At 35.8% G+C, this 18,403-nt stretch overlaps 1 protein-coding gene across 3 annotated transcripts in view; it reads right to left on the minus strand.

Annotated features, from left to right (window-relative positions):
• The window catches only part of STXBP5 (syntaxin binding protein 5), a 160,739-nt gene that overhangs the window by 76,867 nt on the left and 65,469 nt on the right, over positions 1–18,403 (minus strand). For all 3 annotated transcript variants that reach the window (XM_039230882.1, XM_039230881.1, XM_039230883.1), the window contains exon 9: positions 10,512–10,590. In XM_039230882.1, coding sequence (XP_039086813.1) covers positions 10,512–10,590 — 79 coding nt within the window. The remainder of the gene's footprint in view (positions 1–10,511; positions 10,591–18,403) is intronic.

Consider the following 18,403-nt stretch of genomic DNA (forward strand, 5'->3'; position numbering starts at 1 on the left):
AGAAAAAAAAAACTAAAAGAACGCTCAGAATGAACTTCAGCATTAAAAAAAAAGAAGTAGGATCTGTAAACTAGAAGCAGTTTAAGAAAGGGATATCTGAATAGCCTTAACAAGTAACAATTTTGAAAGCAATTAGGTTTGAAACAAAATTGTGCCTTTTTATAAATAAACACATCAAAAACTACAAGGTTAAAAAAACTACAAGGTTTTAAACTCTATTTTAGAATTTCAGAAATGGAAGAGTTGTTACTAAATGAGTATCAATCACTAATATACTAACTTTGTTGAATTTATCAGATAGTTTCTAGATAAAAGGGAATGGATAAACATATAATAATTTTGGTCCCTGCCAAAACATAAAAGCTCAGCATGATGACTGCTTGCAAAAAATTAAGTTGTAAAGTTTTTATGAAACATCACTTTGTATGCAGATGGAAACAAATTTAACTTAAGGTTCCTATTATCACAGCAGGTTGTCGTTTCTCTTATAACAGCACTCATTTAAGAGTTCACATTGGTGGTTATAGTATTTAAGATGATTCCAAAGCATAAATGCTTACACTGAAGGTAGGAAATTAATAACACAAAACTATCTCACATTAACGAAACTACTGATGCTGCTATATTTTATACTTGGTTCTTTAAAATATAACAGATACTTTCAAGAAGCCATGTGGGAATTTATCAAGATTCATAAAAATTTTTTATCTTCAAAATTTCACCACTGGAAATTTGTTGTAAAAAAATAGTACAATAATAAAAAAATCTGTTGAATTATCTACAACATCAGAAATAGAATCCGTTCACTACTATACTTTTATCTATAATATGAAAAACCTGATTACAATATCAAAAACTAAATGTTCAGCAAAAGGGAGGATAGTCTGAGTAAAGTACACAGCCTTTGAAATGAATTATTAAAAAAACTGGCAAAAACTAGTAATACTTTAGACATGTTAAACAGAAAAAACTATCAGACTGAATATGCTCTAAGAATATAATTAAGTAAAAATAGATTATGTATCTGAAAAAAGACTGAAGGAAAATGAAAAGAAAAAAATTGTTTAAGAATAGTGGAATTACAGGTTAATATGCTTCCTTTTTGAAAATTTTATTTAATGTTATAATTAAAATAGGTACTTCGAAAAACACTGTAGAGAAGAATAATAGTGGTTAAAAATAAAATTAATACAACAGGTGCCTAGCTGGCTCAGTCAGAAACGCATATGACTCTTGATCTTGGGGCTGTGAGTTTAAGTCCCATGCTGGGTGTACATGTTCCTTAAAAATAAAATCTTAAAAAAAAAAAGAAATTAACAGAACAATTGTGACCAATTATACTTTTTTTTAAAAAAATGCATTTTTCCTATGAAATACCATGAAAATAGTTTACGATTTTTAATGCTTTCTGTATGCCACTACACTTTGTATTAAAGTACCATAAAGTGTAGCTTATGCTGAAGAATTTTCTTATAGGCCACTCAAGAATAACTTCACAAATTAAGTTAGAATATTATTATGATTCATCCATTCAGCAAGCATTTACCAACTGCTTAACTGTGCTGGTCCCTGCAGGTGGAGCCAAAAAGTCTCATCTTCCATCATTTGACTCCTCCAGCTTCACTCCATCCTTGGCCCAGCATACCCCTTCCTACGACTGCATTTTTTACCCCTGTCTTCTACTTTGGCGATTTCAGTGTTCTATTTAAGGGCCCTAAACTTATCTTAATCCTAAGACTTTTGGCTCTGTGGCCAAAAAAATTGTCTCAGAAGACTTTAACTTGGATCATATAATCATGTGACAGTGCTTTAAGAAAGAAAATTATCTTCTCTATCCATGCTTCGAATTCATCGTAAGAAATTCACTCTAAAGCTCTCTTCCTTAATTATTTCCTTTTCATTTTCAGTGTATCCTATTCCAACAGTTCTTTCTTTTCTATTTGTCATATGGAGCTCTTCTCCAACTTAAAGTAAAAACAAAACTGTGTCTTACTCTTCCTTTTTTTAAAAAAAATTTTAGTTTATTTATTTTTGAGACAGAGAGAGACAGAGCATGAGTGGGGGAGGGGCAGAGAGAGAGGGAGACACAGAATCCGAAACAGGTGTCAGCACAGAGCCTGATGCGGGGCTTGAACCCACAAACCATGAGATCTGACCTGAGCCAAAGTCGGATGCTTAACTGACTAAGCCACCCAGGCGCCCCTGTGTCTTATTCTTCCTGATGATGTGTAAATGCTGCTTATACCTACTGCTGAATACACTAAATTCTAAACCAGCATTTTCTGTTAATCCGCCCATTTGTTTTTCCTTCTTTTTATGTCCCTATATCTTGGCTCATGTGTGAAATGAGGCTAATGAAGTACTCTACAAATTAATTCCCCTTACAATGTGTACTTTCCAATCTTTCTTCTATTATCATTCTAACTTATCTTTCTATAGCAGCAAACAATGCTTACTTACTCTCTCCTACAAACACTTCCAGGACACACAACCTGGGAGTGTCTGGATTTTGTGGGGTTTTTTCCCCCCCTGTTCAGAATCTACCAGTCCTCCTTTTTTGGTGTTTCTCAAGCTAAAATACCAGTGCTGGAGCCTTGGCTGTAAAGGGTTTTTAGCCATCAGGGAATCATTCTGCATGCACTCTTTCTTATACTCAAGGAAGGACACCTTCATTTCCTCAACCACCAACTGGTTATTGTACTTAAAGGGGTTAATACATGTTTACTTTCAAACAAAGTTAACACAACTTGCCAGTGATATCAAAATGATTTGTTTATCAGTAGACTTAATAAGTGATATCTGTTTTAATTTAACAGCAATGAAAAATATAGTGGTAAATTTAAAACTAGAGGGATCTTAGCACTTTAAGTTGATAGAAGCCACAGACAAAACCCATCTTCAGCATAACCTAATATGTGAGGTAGTCTAATGTCAGAAGATAGAGCCATCCATCTAGTAGTTTTTGTTTTCTAGCTTATGTGGGAGTATACAATCAGGGTGCTAAGGCACCGTAAATCAAATGTTATCTTAAAATCAAGAAAGTGAATGGTTACTTATTCTAGTTAGGTATAAGGTTTGGAGATTAAGACTGGGAGAAAGGAGATAATACAGACAAATCTGGGGTAGGTCATAAGAATACCCTATGAAGATAGTAATAAAGTGAAAATTAGCCAACTTAAGATGGAAACCTTCTCACAGACATGGAAAGATTAACATGAGAACAGGAAAATGTTAACTGATGAGACAGATGAAATTTTAAGAATCTGTGGCGCAGAGGTCTCCTCTCATTAAATGCAATTAATTATAAATCCGTTTATGGATTCTTCCTAACCAACACTGAAACCAAGTGCCATGACCACAAAGGGATACCATACAACCTAAACCTGGACTTCATCAAATTAAAATTTGTAGCCTAGAGTGATCTATGAAGCTGTCTAGTCCTCTGAGTAGCTAAGGTTACTTACATTAAGTTATCCAGCCAATTAGAGAGGCACAGACAGGATCTCCTCTCAGTTCATATTAATATGATTACTTGTATTGGGTATGATTGATTGTGAACTTTATGAGGGTTATCTGATAAACGAGCAAATTTAAAAGAGAAATCAGGGGTGCCTTGGCTGGCTCAGTTGATAGAGCATAAAATTCTTGATCTCAGGGTTATGAGCTCAAGCCCCATGTTGGGGGTAGAGAGTACTTAAAAACAAATAAAATCTTTTAAAAAAGAGAGAGAGAAATCAGTTCTTGGCAAACTGAGTGACTTGTGAGTCATTAGGACCATTCTTTCCTAACCCCTGCTATCTGTGAGTAGTCAGTGTACTGATTAATGACCTCTGCGGTCATCCTGGGCTCTAATTCCAGCTCTGCTACTTTGTAGGGCAAGTTAACTTCAGCTCTTTCAGACTTATTATCTCTATCTATAGATGGAGATGATAAAATACCCATCTCATTATGTTGTTATGAGAATTATGAAAGGTAATGCACTCAAACTGCATAGCAGAAACCTGGCTTATAAAAGGAAAATAATGGATGTTCACTTTATCTATTTTTTTTCTTCTCGGTGCTTGGAAGCCAAGCCATCTAAGTAAGATTCTGGAGTTCAAAATACAAGAAGCTATTTTTACAGATATGAGAACGGTTAAGACAATACAAAAGGAACTCCTTTTGTTTCTGGAGGTGGGGATGCCATCTGATGAGTTTCTCTTCTGGTTGCTATGCCTTAGCAAGAATTGGGATGGAGAGAGAATGATTATGGAACCTCTGCTGACTCTAATACATATGCATGGAAAGAAAATAAAAAGAGTCCCATTTTTTGTAGGACTTTGGGCAAGTTAGTTAACCTCTCTGTTACAGTTTCCTCATCTGTAATACCTGCCTCATAAAGTGGTTGCTAAGATTAAATAAATTAATATGTGTAAAGCACTCAGAATAGCGTCTGGGACACAGTAAGCACAGTGTGTGATTATGAATAATTTATATAGTTATTTAAGAACAAACCACAGTTGAGAAGGAAAAAACCTACCAGAGTGAGCCTGTGTTCTGGGGAAAACAATCTTTTTGCACGAGGGAGTTTGTTTTGAGGTTTCAGAGAGTTGGGATTCTCTCATTGGATACAGTTCTAGCAGCTGTGGGGGGAAACTCAGTGGTAGTAAGTTTGTGGGTGTTACTGAAATAGACTTTCAGATATTTTCAGGACCAGAAAATCACAAATGTTCCCTGAGTTTTTATTACAATCTGTGTTTTTTTCATATTCCTACACAGGCAATCATCCTACAACTTTTAGCACATATATAAAAAAAATGTTTTTAAGAGAAAGAAAGCACACAAGCACAAGATGGAGAGAGGAAGAGAGAGACAATCCCAAGCAAGCTCCATGCTCAGCATGGAGTTGGACATAGGGGATCCCACGACCCTAGGATCGTGACCTGAGCCAAAAGCAAGAGTCAAATGCTCTACTGACTGGGCCACCCAGGTACCCCACACACACATTTTTTTAAATTACAGAACTCATCGGGGATCCTGAGTAGCTCAATTGGTTAAGCATCTGACTCAGCTCAAGTCATGAGCTAAGGGTTCCTGAGATCAAGCCTAGTGTCATGTCAGGCTCTGTGTTGACAGCCTGACAGTGTGGAACCTGCTTGGGTTTCTCCCTTTCTCCCTCTCTCTCTGTTCTTTCTCCAATAACACTCTCTTTCTCTTTCAAAATCAATCCTCAAAAAAATTAACAATTTTTAAATGTTTATTTTTGATAGAGAGAAAGCATGAGGGACGGAGGGGCAGAGAGCAAGGAAGACAGAGGATCTGAAGTGGGCTCTGTGTTAACAGCAGAGAGCCCCACATGGGGCTCAAACTCACAAACCGTGAGACCATGATCTGAGCTAAAGTCAGATGCTTAACGAAATGAGCCACCCAGGTACCCCCCAAAATAAAAATAAATTAAAGAAATAATCTACTAAACTACTTGTAAACAGATTCAGGCACCACTGGGTATGGGAGGGAGGGGGGCAACTTTTGCTTACAGACAAACTTAAATATATCATGTGTATGTACATGTGTGCATATCAAGAGGGTCAGCAAACTACAATGTCTTGCCTCTTTTTGTATGGCCTACAAGCGAAAAGTCATTTTTACATTGTTAAATAGTTGAAAACAAATACACAAAAGAATATTTCATGACACATGAAAATTAGAGCAAATTCAAATTTCAGTGTCTATATATCAAGTTTTACGGGAACACAGCTGCGTTCATTCCTTTATGAGCTGTCTATGGCTGCTTTGGGGGTACAATAGCAGAGGTGGAGAGCTGCCAGTTGAGACCTATCCAGCTCGCAAAGCCTAAAATATTTACTCTCTGGCCCTATACACAAATGGTTTGCTCCCCCAAACTGGTGATTCTTTGAATGGTAGTGTATTTCTTAAGAGACACTAGCTTCCGGTGCTCTACAGTGTAAAACTCTAAGGAGTTCAACTGAGTACATGTTTGAAAACTTGAACCTATCCAGAATTGATTCTTGTTGAAAATTTGGCCCTGCCTGTTGAAAATTTCTTATGCAGTCTACTAGCAAAATGAATAGTGTAGAAGGAGAAAAGGAACTACAATTTACCAAACATCTACCATGTGTCAAACACATCATATTATTTCTTTCAGTTTTCTTTTATTAAGCAGGGGTTATTACTCTTATTTTACTGAGATAAGGACAGAGGTTCAGTGATGTTAACCTGCCAAAGATAATACAGCCGAGTGAGTGGCAGCATGGCTTTGAACCTAAGTCTAAAACTCTAAAGCCTCAGGTTTTCCCCTAAATCAGGGGCTCTCAAACATGATGATCTTGACCCATGGTAAGAAGTGCATTTTGGGGCACCTGGGTGGCTCAGTAGGCTAAGCATCCAACTTCGGCTCAGGTCATGATCTCACAGTCCGTGTTTGATCCCCACATCAGGCTCTGCGTTAACAGCTCAAAGCCTGGAGCCTGCTTCTGATTCTGTGTCTTCTTCTCTCTCTCTCTGCCCTTTCCCTGCTCATGCTCAGTCTCTGTCTCAAAAATAAATAAAAAAAAAAACTAAAAAAAAAAAGTGCATTTTACTTCATGATACAGTATATAGATATGTAAGTACATACAACTGAACAAAAATTTCATGTGAACCAATACGTAACCTTAAAACCTGCAGTGCACTCTGTATCTTATTCTACTTTATAAGTTAAAAATTGATGTCACAACCAACAAAAAGCATTTTCATAACCTACTAATAGATCACCATTACCTAATATTTAAAAACAAAGAAAAAAATCAGGGGTGAAGGGGGATGGGCAATTTGAGTGAAAGGGAATGGGAGATACAGGTTTCCAGTTGCAGAATGAATAAGTCACAGGGATGAAAGTTACTGCACAGAAATATACTCAATGGTACTGTAATCATGCTGTATGGTGACAGATGGTAGCTACCTTTGTGGCGAGCACAGCATAACGCACAGAGTTGTTGAATCACTACGCTGTACAACCAAAACTAATGTAACATTGTGTGTCAAACAAACAAACAAACAATGTCTGTACTAAGTCATAATGTTTCTCAGGTAAGAGAATTTTCAATCCAGGGAAAAATATTAGTGGGGTTCCTTAGTTATTACAGTTTTGTCAACCTTGCAACTTGTACATCTGCTCTGAGAAAGCAAAATCAGAGCTGTCCGTCAGGGGTTATCAAATGCTGCTCGGAGACAAGTGTATGTGAGACAACTGATTGAAAGAGTACGTTCCAAGTTCTTCATATATTTAATCTTTCTAACAACTCTCTGAGGCAGATACTATTATTATTCCTGCCTTACAGATGAAAAACAAGCACAGGAAGCTTAGCTCATGTGTCCGCGATGGCAGGCCCTCCAGAGCTCACACCCTCAGTCACTTTGCTCAAGCACCATCTGCTGCAGCACTTCACACCTGGGTCACACTAGTGTTTCAAAAAACCAGTTTCAGCAGAATTGACGTAACATTTAACTTTGGATTAGGAACTAGCCATGTAAAAAGTAGTTCCATATCTTTAATAAAAGTGCTATTAAAATGTTGTATTAATTATACTATCATTGTTCACAAGGTTAAGGAAAAAAATCTGCTCTCTCCCAGTGTAACATGCTTTTTATTTTACTAGAAAACAAAAGTTAGATACAACATCTTGATTCCATTTTTTGTCAGAGTGTACCTTTGCCTCAGAGATAAATTATATGTTATTATTAACTTATAACAGCTAATTCTTCATGGCTGTACTTTTCTAAACACCAGCCTATGTTCTTCTTCCTTATATTCAGTAACACTACACTAGGACAATTTGAAATGAGACAGGTATGTCCCATGCTTTCACTGCGCTGAATATTTAAAAGGGAAGATGTGCATTAAACTAATAATTTCATCATTAATGACAAGTACAAATTCTAGAAGGGAAAAACATAGCATGCTTTAAGACTATTCTAGACAACATGGCCTAATCTAGATAACATGGCCAAGACATCCTCAAAGCAATGACATTATTGTTGAGTTATACAGGATGAAAGACAATCTGTCTTCAATGATTTCTAGGCAAAAAGAAGAAAATGCAGATCTTGAGGAAGGAAGGATGACTCTTCTAATAAAATCTGGTAATTTGCCAATATTACTTGTTGCCAACTGACAAACACCTTCAGGTAGTACCTGCCCAAGACACTTGTGAGGAACAGGAAAGGACAGAGCTGACTAGCTTACTTAAAGGCGGGTGATTCTGCTGTAGGTGGAATGGGGGGTGCAGTTCTCAATGTTGGTTGCTCACTGGAATTCTAAGGAACTATCTCAAGAAAAGAGGCCATGCAGTGTGAAAAAAAAGAAACTTTTTAATTTACTGAATGTCCTATCCCAGGTGAAAAAAGAAATTGCAAAGCTAGTGAAGATCATTATCATAGGGTGATCCTATTGATCTACTTACAGGTATCCACAAATGCATACGAAAGACTTTTTTTTTCATTTCTGATCTTAAGAAAAAGTATTGCCGCCTTCTTGAAGATACTGGAAACATAAATATTATCATAAAATAAGTGAAAACAGGGGCACCTGGGAGGCTCAGTCAGGTAAGCATCTGACTATTGATTTTGGATCAGGTCATGATATCAGTTTGTGAGCTCCAGCCCTGCATCGGGGTCCTAGCTGACGATGTGGAGTCTGCTTGGGATTCTCTCTACCTCTCTCTCTCTGCTCTTCACCTGCTCATGTTTTCTCTCTCTCTCTCGATAAAATAAAGAAATAAACCTAAAAATCCTGAAAACAGGTAAAGCACAGATAAAAAAACAAAATCTTCCCTGGATATTCACCTTTGTTGCCAATCAGTGGACAATAGGCATTGTTGATTTAAATGTTTAGACAATTCATTTTATTTTTTTTCCTGATTCACCCCACACGTGTGTGTGTGTGTGTTTTACTGTCATTGCCTCTCCTTACATTCCTTTGCCATAGGACACATTATGCAAAAAATCTACTGACAGTAGGAAGTTTCCTATTAACAATGAGAGGAACTCTTCATTGGAAGTTTATTATGTTCCAGGCACTCTGTGAAATTCTTTCAATACATGACTGTCTCTCACTCAAATTATCACAACAACCTCTTGACCTATTATCATATTCATGTAATAACTGAGAAAACTGAGGCTCAAAGAAGTCAAATAACTCTATGCCAAAGGTCACACAGTGAGGGATGCCATAGTCAATTAAACAGATGCCATTCCTTTTGGAGTTCATCAACCTCTTGTTGGAAGCAGTTTATCTTCTGAATCCCAGAGGAAGACTAATTATATCTAGGACAAATAATAGCAATCTTATGATTCTTCAGTCACTGTCTTTCTCAAATGAGAACAGGGCTAAAATGAATGCAATTAGAAGAGTAAATTAAGAGGGAAGTGGGCCACAGTTAAAACAACCAGTGAGTATAAGCTGGTATTTAAAAATTGGGGCGCCTGGGTGGCGTAGTCAGTTAAGGGCCCGACTCTTGATCCTGGCTCACAGGTCATGATGCCATGGTCTATGAGATTAAGCCCCACACTGGACTCTGTGCTGATGGTGTAGAGCCTGCTTGGGATTTTGTCTCTCTTTCTGTCTGCCCCTAAACCATTTGTGCTCTTTCTCTCTCAAAATAAATTTAAAAACTTAAAAAAAACCATACACCAGGGTTCTAAACTTCCATGCATCAGAATCTCCTGTCCGTCTAATTAAAATACATTTTGGTTGGCTCTACCCATAGATAGTTTCTGACAAAGAAGGTGTGGGAAAGAGTCTGAGAATCTGCATTTCTAATAAGTTCTCAGCTAATACTGCTGGCCCAAGGACTACAATTTGAGAACCAAGGCACTATATATACTACATAAATTCACTCCCTTAAATAGCTATGATAAATAAAACCACACACTCTTCCTGGGGAACTAGAACATAAATAAAAGGCTTCTTTCAGGGATTAATGAGGTAGAATTTTCAAAGAAACATTTATAATTTTTTTCCTTTATTATATATTTAAACATCTAGTACATATAAAGAATAAAAACACAACTGACAAACTTCCTTTAATATTAAACGGTATGTATTTTTGTACTTGCCAAATATTCTTATGAGATTTAACTTTTGAAGAATACAGATAACTTTCACAATTAACATATATAGTATAAATAGGTTAAGTTTTAAATATTTTTTCACTGTTTATTCCACAATTTCAAGTAGTGAATAAATACCATTGTTAATGAAGAGTAATTGAACTGAATATATAACGTTTAACAAGAAAGATTATTCAAACTTTCCAAGATACATTATAAAACTACCAAAGACAAAGAGAATACAAAAAAATACTTTATCTAAATTTACCAATTTTAGTTATTTCATTAAATAAAGTATGCATAAAATTTAAGACTGGGCTAGACCATTCTAAAGTAGGCTTTAAAACATAGTAATAAAATAGCCTTCAGTGCTATTTGAGTAATTACATACAATGAATACTGGCAATGAAGTAAAATCTTACCCAGATCTAGTCGTTTTGAATTCCACCTTGAGGATAGGTTTGCATGGTTCTGGCTTCTTCCCATCCTTTAATTGTTTTCCTAAAATATATTTTCCTGCATTAAATTCTAAAATTCTAAATTACTCTAAATTCTTACATTCATAGTTAATATATAAAGTATAATGAAATCAACCATGAAACATTTTTAAATGATTTTGAAAGAAGTATTCAATATAAAATATTTAAAATAATCAGGTGAATTTTACTGTTTGAAATTCAGTGCTACAAAGTAAATGAGTAACTTAGTACAACATTTATGTGACAAAATTCTTGAAAGAGAAATTGATAGTCTTCCCAATGTTCTTAATTGTAGATGAACAAACAGAATTTCAATTTTCTAAATGAATTCAAGTTTCAAAATAACTAGACTTGAGAAAAAGAAACCTAACCCATATTTTACCCAAGTGTGACAAGTTGCAAAATTAAACCCTATGCTAATACCTTCATTTATATTTATTCTAAAGTAGAATCCATCCATTGTAATGTCTGAAGAGACTGTTAAAATACACCAAAATGTCAAAAACTCATACTGTGAACTTTATTATTTTAAAAAAAGCTTTATTTCTGCTTTCTACATTTTCATTGTAGAAACAACACAGAAAAATATAAAGAAAATAAAACATAGTTCCATTCTTAGATATTAATCATTCTCAACATTATTGTAATATTCTTGGGAGATCCCAAACACAGCCTCTATCCATTACTTTTTTCCCACTCCCCCCCACCCCAGCACACCTGCTCATTCTAATAAACTTTTATTGTTTAAATTTTATTGTTATTTGCCTCACCAACAAGAATGTAAATTCCAAGAAAGCAAAGGTTTTTAAGTGTGTATGTGCTTTCTGTTGATGTATCCCTGGTGACAAACATTATTTGGCATATAGTGGGCACTCAGTTACTATTTAATGAGTAAATTAATGATTTTTCCTTAGGATTAAATATTAGGAAAAGGGATATCTGGGTCAAACTGTATTCCAAACAGGTTATACCAATTCATATGTCCATCAGCAGTGTAAGAACAAAGTTTGCTACACTCTTCCCAAACAATACTTTGTTTTGTTTTTTTGTTACATGGAAAGGGTATCTCATTTTATTTTATTTTTTAAATTTTTTTTAATGTTTATTTAGTTTTGAGAGACAGAGACACAGAGCATGAGCAGGGATAGGGCAGAGAGAGGAGACAAGGAATCCAAAGCAGGCTTCAGGCTCTGAGGTATCAGCACAGAGCCTGAGGCGATGGAGCCACCCAGGCGCCCCAAGGGTATCTCATTTTAATTTGTGTTGTTTTAATCTCTAACTGAATATTCTTCAACTTTCTGGTCATCTGTGTATCTTCTTTTAAAAGTAGTTTATGTCCTTTACCTATACTTGTACCTTATCTTCCTTACATTTAAAAATACTAACCAAAGGTCATTAACACTATATCCATCATATGTTGCAAATATTTTTCCTTGTGTCATTTATGACACAAAGTTTTAAAAAATGCACAGAAATATACATTTAAATAATGAAGTCTCTCAGTCTTAATCATGTGTCCAGTTAAGAAAACTTAAATTTTTTTTTTTTATTTTTAATGTTTATTTTTGAGAGAGAGACAGAGTGTGAATGGGGGAGGAGCAGAGAGAGAGGCAGACACAGAATCTGAACCAGGCCCAGACTCTGAGCTATTAGCACAGAGCTAGATGCAGGGCTTGAACTCACGAACCATGAGATCATGACCTGAGCCGAAGTTGGACGCTTAACTGACTGAGCCACCCAGGTGTCCCAAGAAAACTTAAAATCTTAAAATGCCAATTCTTCCAAAATTAATTAACAAATTTAACGTAATTAGAATTCCAAAAGCTTTTCTTGGATTTGCGCAAAATGACCTTAAAGTTCACATGGTAGGCTCACTACCTATGAATAGCTAAGGAAACTAGGAAAGGAAGTTGACTTCCAGAATGACAAAGTAAGGACCTCCGTGAGCTCGCTCTCCCACAAAAACTGAAATACTAGCAACTAAAGTTAACCACTTAAACACTGTGAAGCCACAAAGCAAGTGGAACACTGTCTACCCAACATAATGACTGAACCTCAAGGAAGGCTGGGACGTTCTGATGAAAGGCTATTCCCAGCCTCCTCACTCCCCACCCAATTCAGTGACTAGGCAAACGGAAAAGGCAATAATATATGCCATCACAGAGGGCTGAAATTTTTTTTTTTTTTTTTGCAATTCCATCAAAACCAGCTTCGTTGGACCACAACCAATATTCTGTCCCAACTTGCAGCTCCCTGGAAACTGCTATTCCCAAGATGTGGCAATTTCATTTGACACAGACATAAGCTTAGAATTGAGAGAAGGCCTTATACCTGCAGGGCATCACAAAAATAATAGCAATTTGCTGGAGGTATCACAGTTGCCTAAGGCTGTGGTTTCAGTTGAGTCAAATAAAAGCCTGGGCAAGAATTTAAAGAAAATCCTGAAAAACTAGACATATGCGAGGACTGAAAGGTTGCATACATGTGCAAGGTCATGTGCATGCCCAGAAAATAACTGGGAAAGAAGAAAGTCACTCTTCTCTGGTTGATTTTGAAAACTTGAAGCAAAGACGAAGTTAAAAAAAAAAAGGAAAATGCAGAAGTAAAACTGGCTATAATGTTTATTATTAGCAGGAATGTTGTAAAAGAGGTACTCGTACATGGATGAAAGAAATGTGTAAAGGATACAGTCTCCTTGGAAGGCAATTTGAGAACATTAATTAAAAATAGAAATATTTATGGGGCGAGTAGGTGGCTCAGTTGGTTAAGTGTCCAACGTTGGCTCAGGTCATGACCTCATGGTTCCTGAGTTCAAGCAAGGCATCGAGCTCTGTGGTGACAGCTCAGCTCTCCCTCTCTCTCTGCCCCTCCCCCACTCATGCTCCCTCGCTCTTTCAGAAATAAATAAAAAAAAAAACTTTTTTAAATACTTAAAACTCTAACCCTTAGGAACAGTAATCCTATTCCTAAGCATTTATTCCATAAAAACAAAAAGACCAACGCCTACCAAATATGTACAAGATGGTATTAACAGCATAACTTGTAGTGATCAAAAACTGAAAATAAAGTGAATGTCCATTATTTTGGAATGGATGAACATTTTGTGAAAAACTGGGAAACAAATAATTGGCTATTCTATGACTATTAAAATGAAGGATTTAGAGCTATGCCAAATGACACAAAGAAACTTTCTTTAAGTACAATGGATTAGGAAAACATACAAAAAAAACTAATGTAATTCTGGTTTATGCAAAACAATGACAAAACCCTCATATTTATGTAAGTATGTATTTATAATTTTAAAAACATATTTATTTTGGAGGAACACTTGTATGATTTTTTAACATATTTTCTTAATGTTAATTTTTTAGAGAAACAGGATGAGCAGGGAAGGGCCAAGAGAGAGGGAGACACAGAATCCGAAGCAGGCTCCAGGCTCCGAGCTGTTAGCGCAGAGCCCGACGCGGGGCTGGAACCCATAAGCCATGATTTCATAACCTGAGCCGAAGTCGGATACTTAACACACCGAGCCACCCAGGCGTCCCTAACACCTGTAAGATTTTTGACAGTGTACCTGGTAAGGCAGGAAAGGGGACTGACTGGGATGCTAATGCAGGGAAAGGTTGAAGGAGAAGACAGGACCCCATGTATCAATAATATGATCATAAATTGTAGGAACAAAGCTATCAGCCTTTTTTGCTAATTCCACTCCTTGGTTTCATGCTTATTAGGAAGTTCTTCCCTGCCCCCAAATCATTTAAGTTTCTTTTTTTTTAAATTTCTGATAATTGCTTTATAGTTTAACTCATTACATTTAATTATTTTCTAAAGATATTTTAGCACAGGGAAAGTATTTTTCCTCTAATAATTTCAGAGCTATTTTTATAGTTCTTTTGAGCTGTAATTACTTAAAGTGTACAATTTGAAGAGTTGTGATAGAGGTATGCACCTGCCAGCACTATTTATTGAACCATCATATCTTTCTCACTGATTCAAAATGTCACCTTTATTACACTAAATTTTTATAAATACACACCTGTCAACTGGGATTAGAGCATCTAATCCTGCCTCAAGACCCCAGGGATCATCTCTTCCCCACTTTGTATGAAATGACAGTCTAATGAAACTTGAACCTCTGGCATCCTAATTTACAAAAACCAAGTGGCCAGTGACAAAGTAAGCAGAAAATCAGGACAAGGGACTGAAGGACTGCTGGGAGAGAGGACTGGCTTTTGAGCAGGGAGAGAGAATTGAGGAGAAAAAAAAAGGTAGGAAAAAAAGACGCCTAAATCTGAAAATTAATCCTTCATACTGCACAAGGAACACAGAATTTCAACCACTATTTTCCATATGTTCAGAAATAAAGGACCTTTCAGTCACTTAAATGTTTGCTCTGAAGGCCAGCATCAGGCCTTTATTCCCCTTCTACCACCCAAAGCTCTAATGGGAGTGTCAGACTGATAAAATTTGAGAATACAGACACAAATTTTATATTTAATTTCAAAAGTTACTTTTGTATGCATTTTGCTTCGTGAAGTAAACAATTATTCGGCTATAACTCAATTTAATTTATTTCAGTATTCACCACCAATCTTTCAGTGACTAGGATGATTTTTAAAGAAGGACACTGGGTGGTGTATCTACGAAATTTTTACAAGTTTGAGCTTATATGCCATGCAGAAAACATGGCTAGGTACAAAATTCTTAGCTTTTGTCTTGCTCAATAGTTTTCCATGTTGCTCCACTATGTCCAGCATTTAAACTTATAATGAAGTTTAAAGCCAGTCTGATTTTTATTTCTTTATAAGTAATCTTTTTTTCCCCACCCCCTTTAAGGATGCTAACGGAATAGTTTCATTCTCTCCGTAAGTCAAAAATGGTGCAGTTTTTATAGTCATCTTTCTTTATTAATCTTGCTTGGACACAAATGAGTCCTTTTGATCAGCATAGTCTGATTTTTTTTTCAACTGAGGTTTTTAAAATTATGTCATGAATTATTGCTTACATTACAGAGAAATTTATTCATGTGTAATCCTAGATTAAAGATTTTCTAAATCGAATCAAGTAATAAGGCACTGGCTAAGATTTTATACAGCACATATGAAGGATGTTTAGAGGATCACCTGATTTCACCACTAGGTGTCATTTTACTTCTTACTTGCTATGTCACCTGAGCAGCAAAAATCTGTGCTTATTCAGCTTGTGCTTGTTCAAATACCTGTGAACTATCTTGATAAGTTGTTGAAAAGAGCTGGTTAATAATAAAACAACTTAATAAATCATATAAACCTCCCAGTCACATCTGATTTCTTATCTCTTACTATGCTCTGCTCCCCATTCCTGTAAACTACCCAGCCACAAAGCACTGGTCTAAGCCCTGTATGTAGATTAAATTCCAGAATTGTATTCATGTATGTCCATTTCTTCTCATTTGCTGTCAAAATTGAAATCTTCATTATTTATTGTTTATAAAACCTTCTAAATTGGTCTCCCTCTTCTGCTCCCAGCTCAACTGATCTACTACGATCAAAATAGTTTTTCCAAAATATAAATTTTGTTTCTCACTGTAAAATCATTTAGGTCTCTGTCACAAAGTCCAAACTCTTTAGCATAGTATGGTATATATTCTTGCCTCCATATGCAATTCTGCCTTTGTTTCCTGCAACATGCCCAAAGATATTTTAAACTCTGGCCATATTAAACTATTAGCAGTTTTCTAAGAATATCTTGCTTTTTGATGTTTTTGCTCTGCTCTTTCCCATATTATCATACTCCACTCATTAAGACCAAGCTCATATAACCTGAATTTGTGAAATATTCCTACATCCTTCATCCAAAAACATTCTAATTCTGTTTCCATTTCATATTATATATGCCTTTATCAGTACTTATAATGTGTATTTTGGTAATCAATTAATAGATCATCTTCATTCCCTGGACTTTGAGTTCTTCACGGGGAATATACTTCCAGTATTTAATCTCTGGTATATAGGCGGTGATCAATAAATGTTTGTTGAGTGACTGAATGAAGATGCATTAAAAATGACTGAGGATCACTGACAAAAACAACTGTATCCCAGGTTTTTAATTCTGATATTTAGAATACATTTTCTAACTGATACAGTTGTGCCACAGTAATTAGGTTTTCAGCCTAGAGCTGGCTGTCCACCATGGTAGCCACCAGTCACACACAGCTATTGAGCACTTAAAATGTGGCCAGTGTAAGATGTGGTATAAGTATAAAGTACATAGTAGATTTCAAAGCGTATAAAAAAGGAATGTGAAATATCTCAAGTTTTTAAGTTGATTACATGCTCAAATATTTTGCTTATTTTGAGTTAAACATCATTAAAACTAATTTTACCTTTTTCAACAGTTACTAGTAAATTTAAAATTACACATGCAGTTTGCATTATATTTCTATTGAACAGTGATGTTCTAGAAAATAAAATGATTCAAACTAGAGAATCACACTATTAATAATACTAGTCCGAAACGGGGAGGGTGTTCTTTCTTTAATGAGTATGAAGACAGTCCAGGTGGACTGGAGATACCTGGATATATAGTTTTTGACTCTTGGTCAAGGACAATGGGATTTATGATATACTTGTTCAAGGTCCAAAACTCCCAAAACTCTCCTGGTGACCCCCAGTGTACTAGTTTTACTGATGGCTGGCGACTGGCCTAATTGGTTTGGCAAGACTGGCTTGATCACTGAAAAGGTAAACTGAGTTCCTCAGAAGCCAGACCTTGGTGGTTGGAACTGGAGACTCAGCACAATGCTCGTATACGTGTAAATGCCTGTGGGAGCTTGGATATGGGGTGTCTCTCAGAATGCCTATCTACATTATGCTTCTTCTGCTGCAGATTATCGTTTGCCTTGAAATAAAAGCCTTATTTGTGTATGCTCTGTGGCGTCTGGTAAGTCCTTTCAAATTCATAAGCTGAAGAAAACTTTGTAATGAACTATATAAAGAACTGCAGTATGGCTTTATTATTTATTGAATGTTTTATGCTTCAGGTGAATCTTAAAGGTAGACTAACAGAATTGTTTACTTGTCATATCTTTAAAATATTATATTGACTTTTACTTATGAAAGATTTTATTTTTTCTTCAGTGACCCTTAACAGAATTAAAGTTTCACAACTTTGATTTATTTCTTAATAAGTAGATTGACTGTACTAATGAAAAAGCTCTAATAAATTTTAGAATGTCATTTCCTACAATGGACACCTATTGACTTTAACCATCTATCACCTCTATTTCCTTTGAGAAGCATCGGATTTTGATGAAGATGACAATCAGAAAAATCTCACTCTGACACACACATCCCCAGGATTAGAGGGGAGAATCTGTGGTGCCCTGAGCCAGCAAATCACAGAACCAGTATGATTGTTTCAGAGTAAATATGTAAGCCATTCCAGGACTATCAAGTTCTTCCTGTCTAAATTATAAAAGCTTGTCTGTCATAGGAGACAAACAAGTAAAAAGAGAAAAGCAGAACTCACCCTAGGCTTACCAGATGAAATACAGAATTTACAGCCCACCAAGATGAAATGACTGTGCAGTCAACAGATGGAACAAATCCTGCTTAATTTCCACAGATTCACAAAACCTTATACCTAATAATCACCTTGTTCATCCTGCCATTTTATAAATGACACTAAGTCCTAGAGAATAGTAATTACCTCCAAAAAGTATTTTATACATAGCAAAACTAGAGTTACATTCCAGGTTGTCTGACTGCCAAAGAAATGTTCTCTGTAATTCATAAAAACTAAATTAAAGGGAACTATCACTGTTTTAGTCAAAAATTACCTGTTAAGTATTTCAG

This window comes from Hyaena hyaena, unplaced genomic scaffold (genome assembly GCF_003009895.1).
Source record: "Hyaena hyaena isolate Hyena2069 unplaced genomic scaffold, ASM300989v1 scaffold_52, whole genome shotgun sequence".
Lineage (NCBI taxonomy): Eukaryota > Metazoa > Chordata > Mammalia > Carnivora > Hyaenidae > Hyaena > Hyaena hyaena.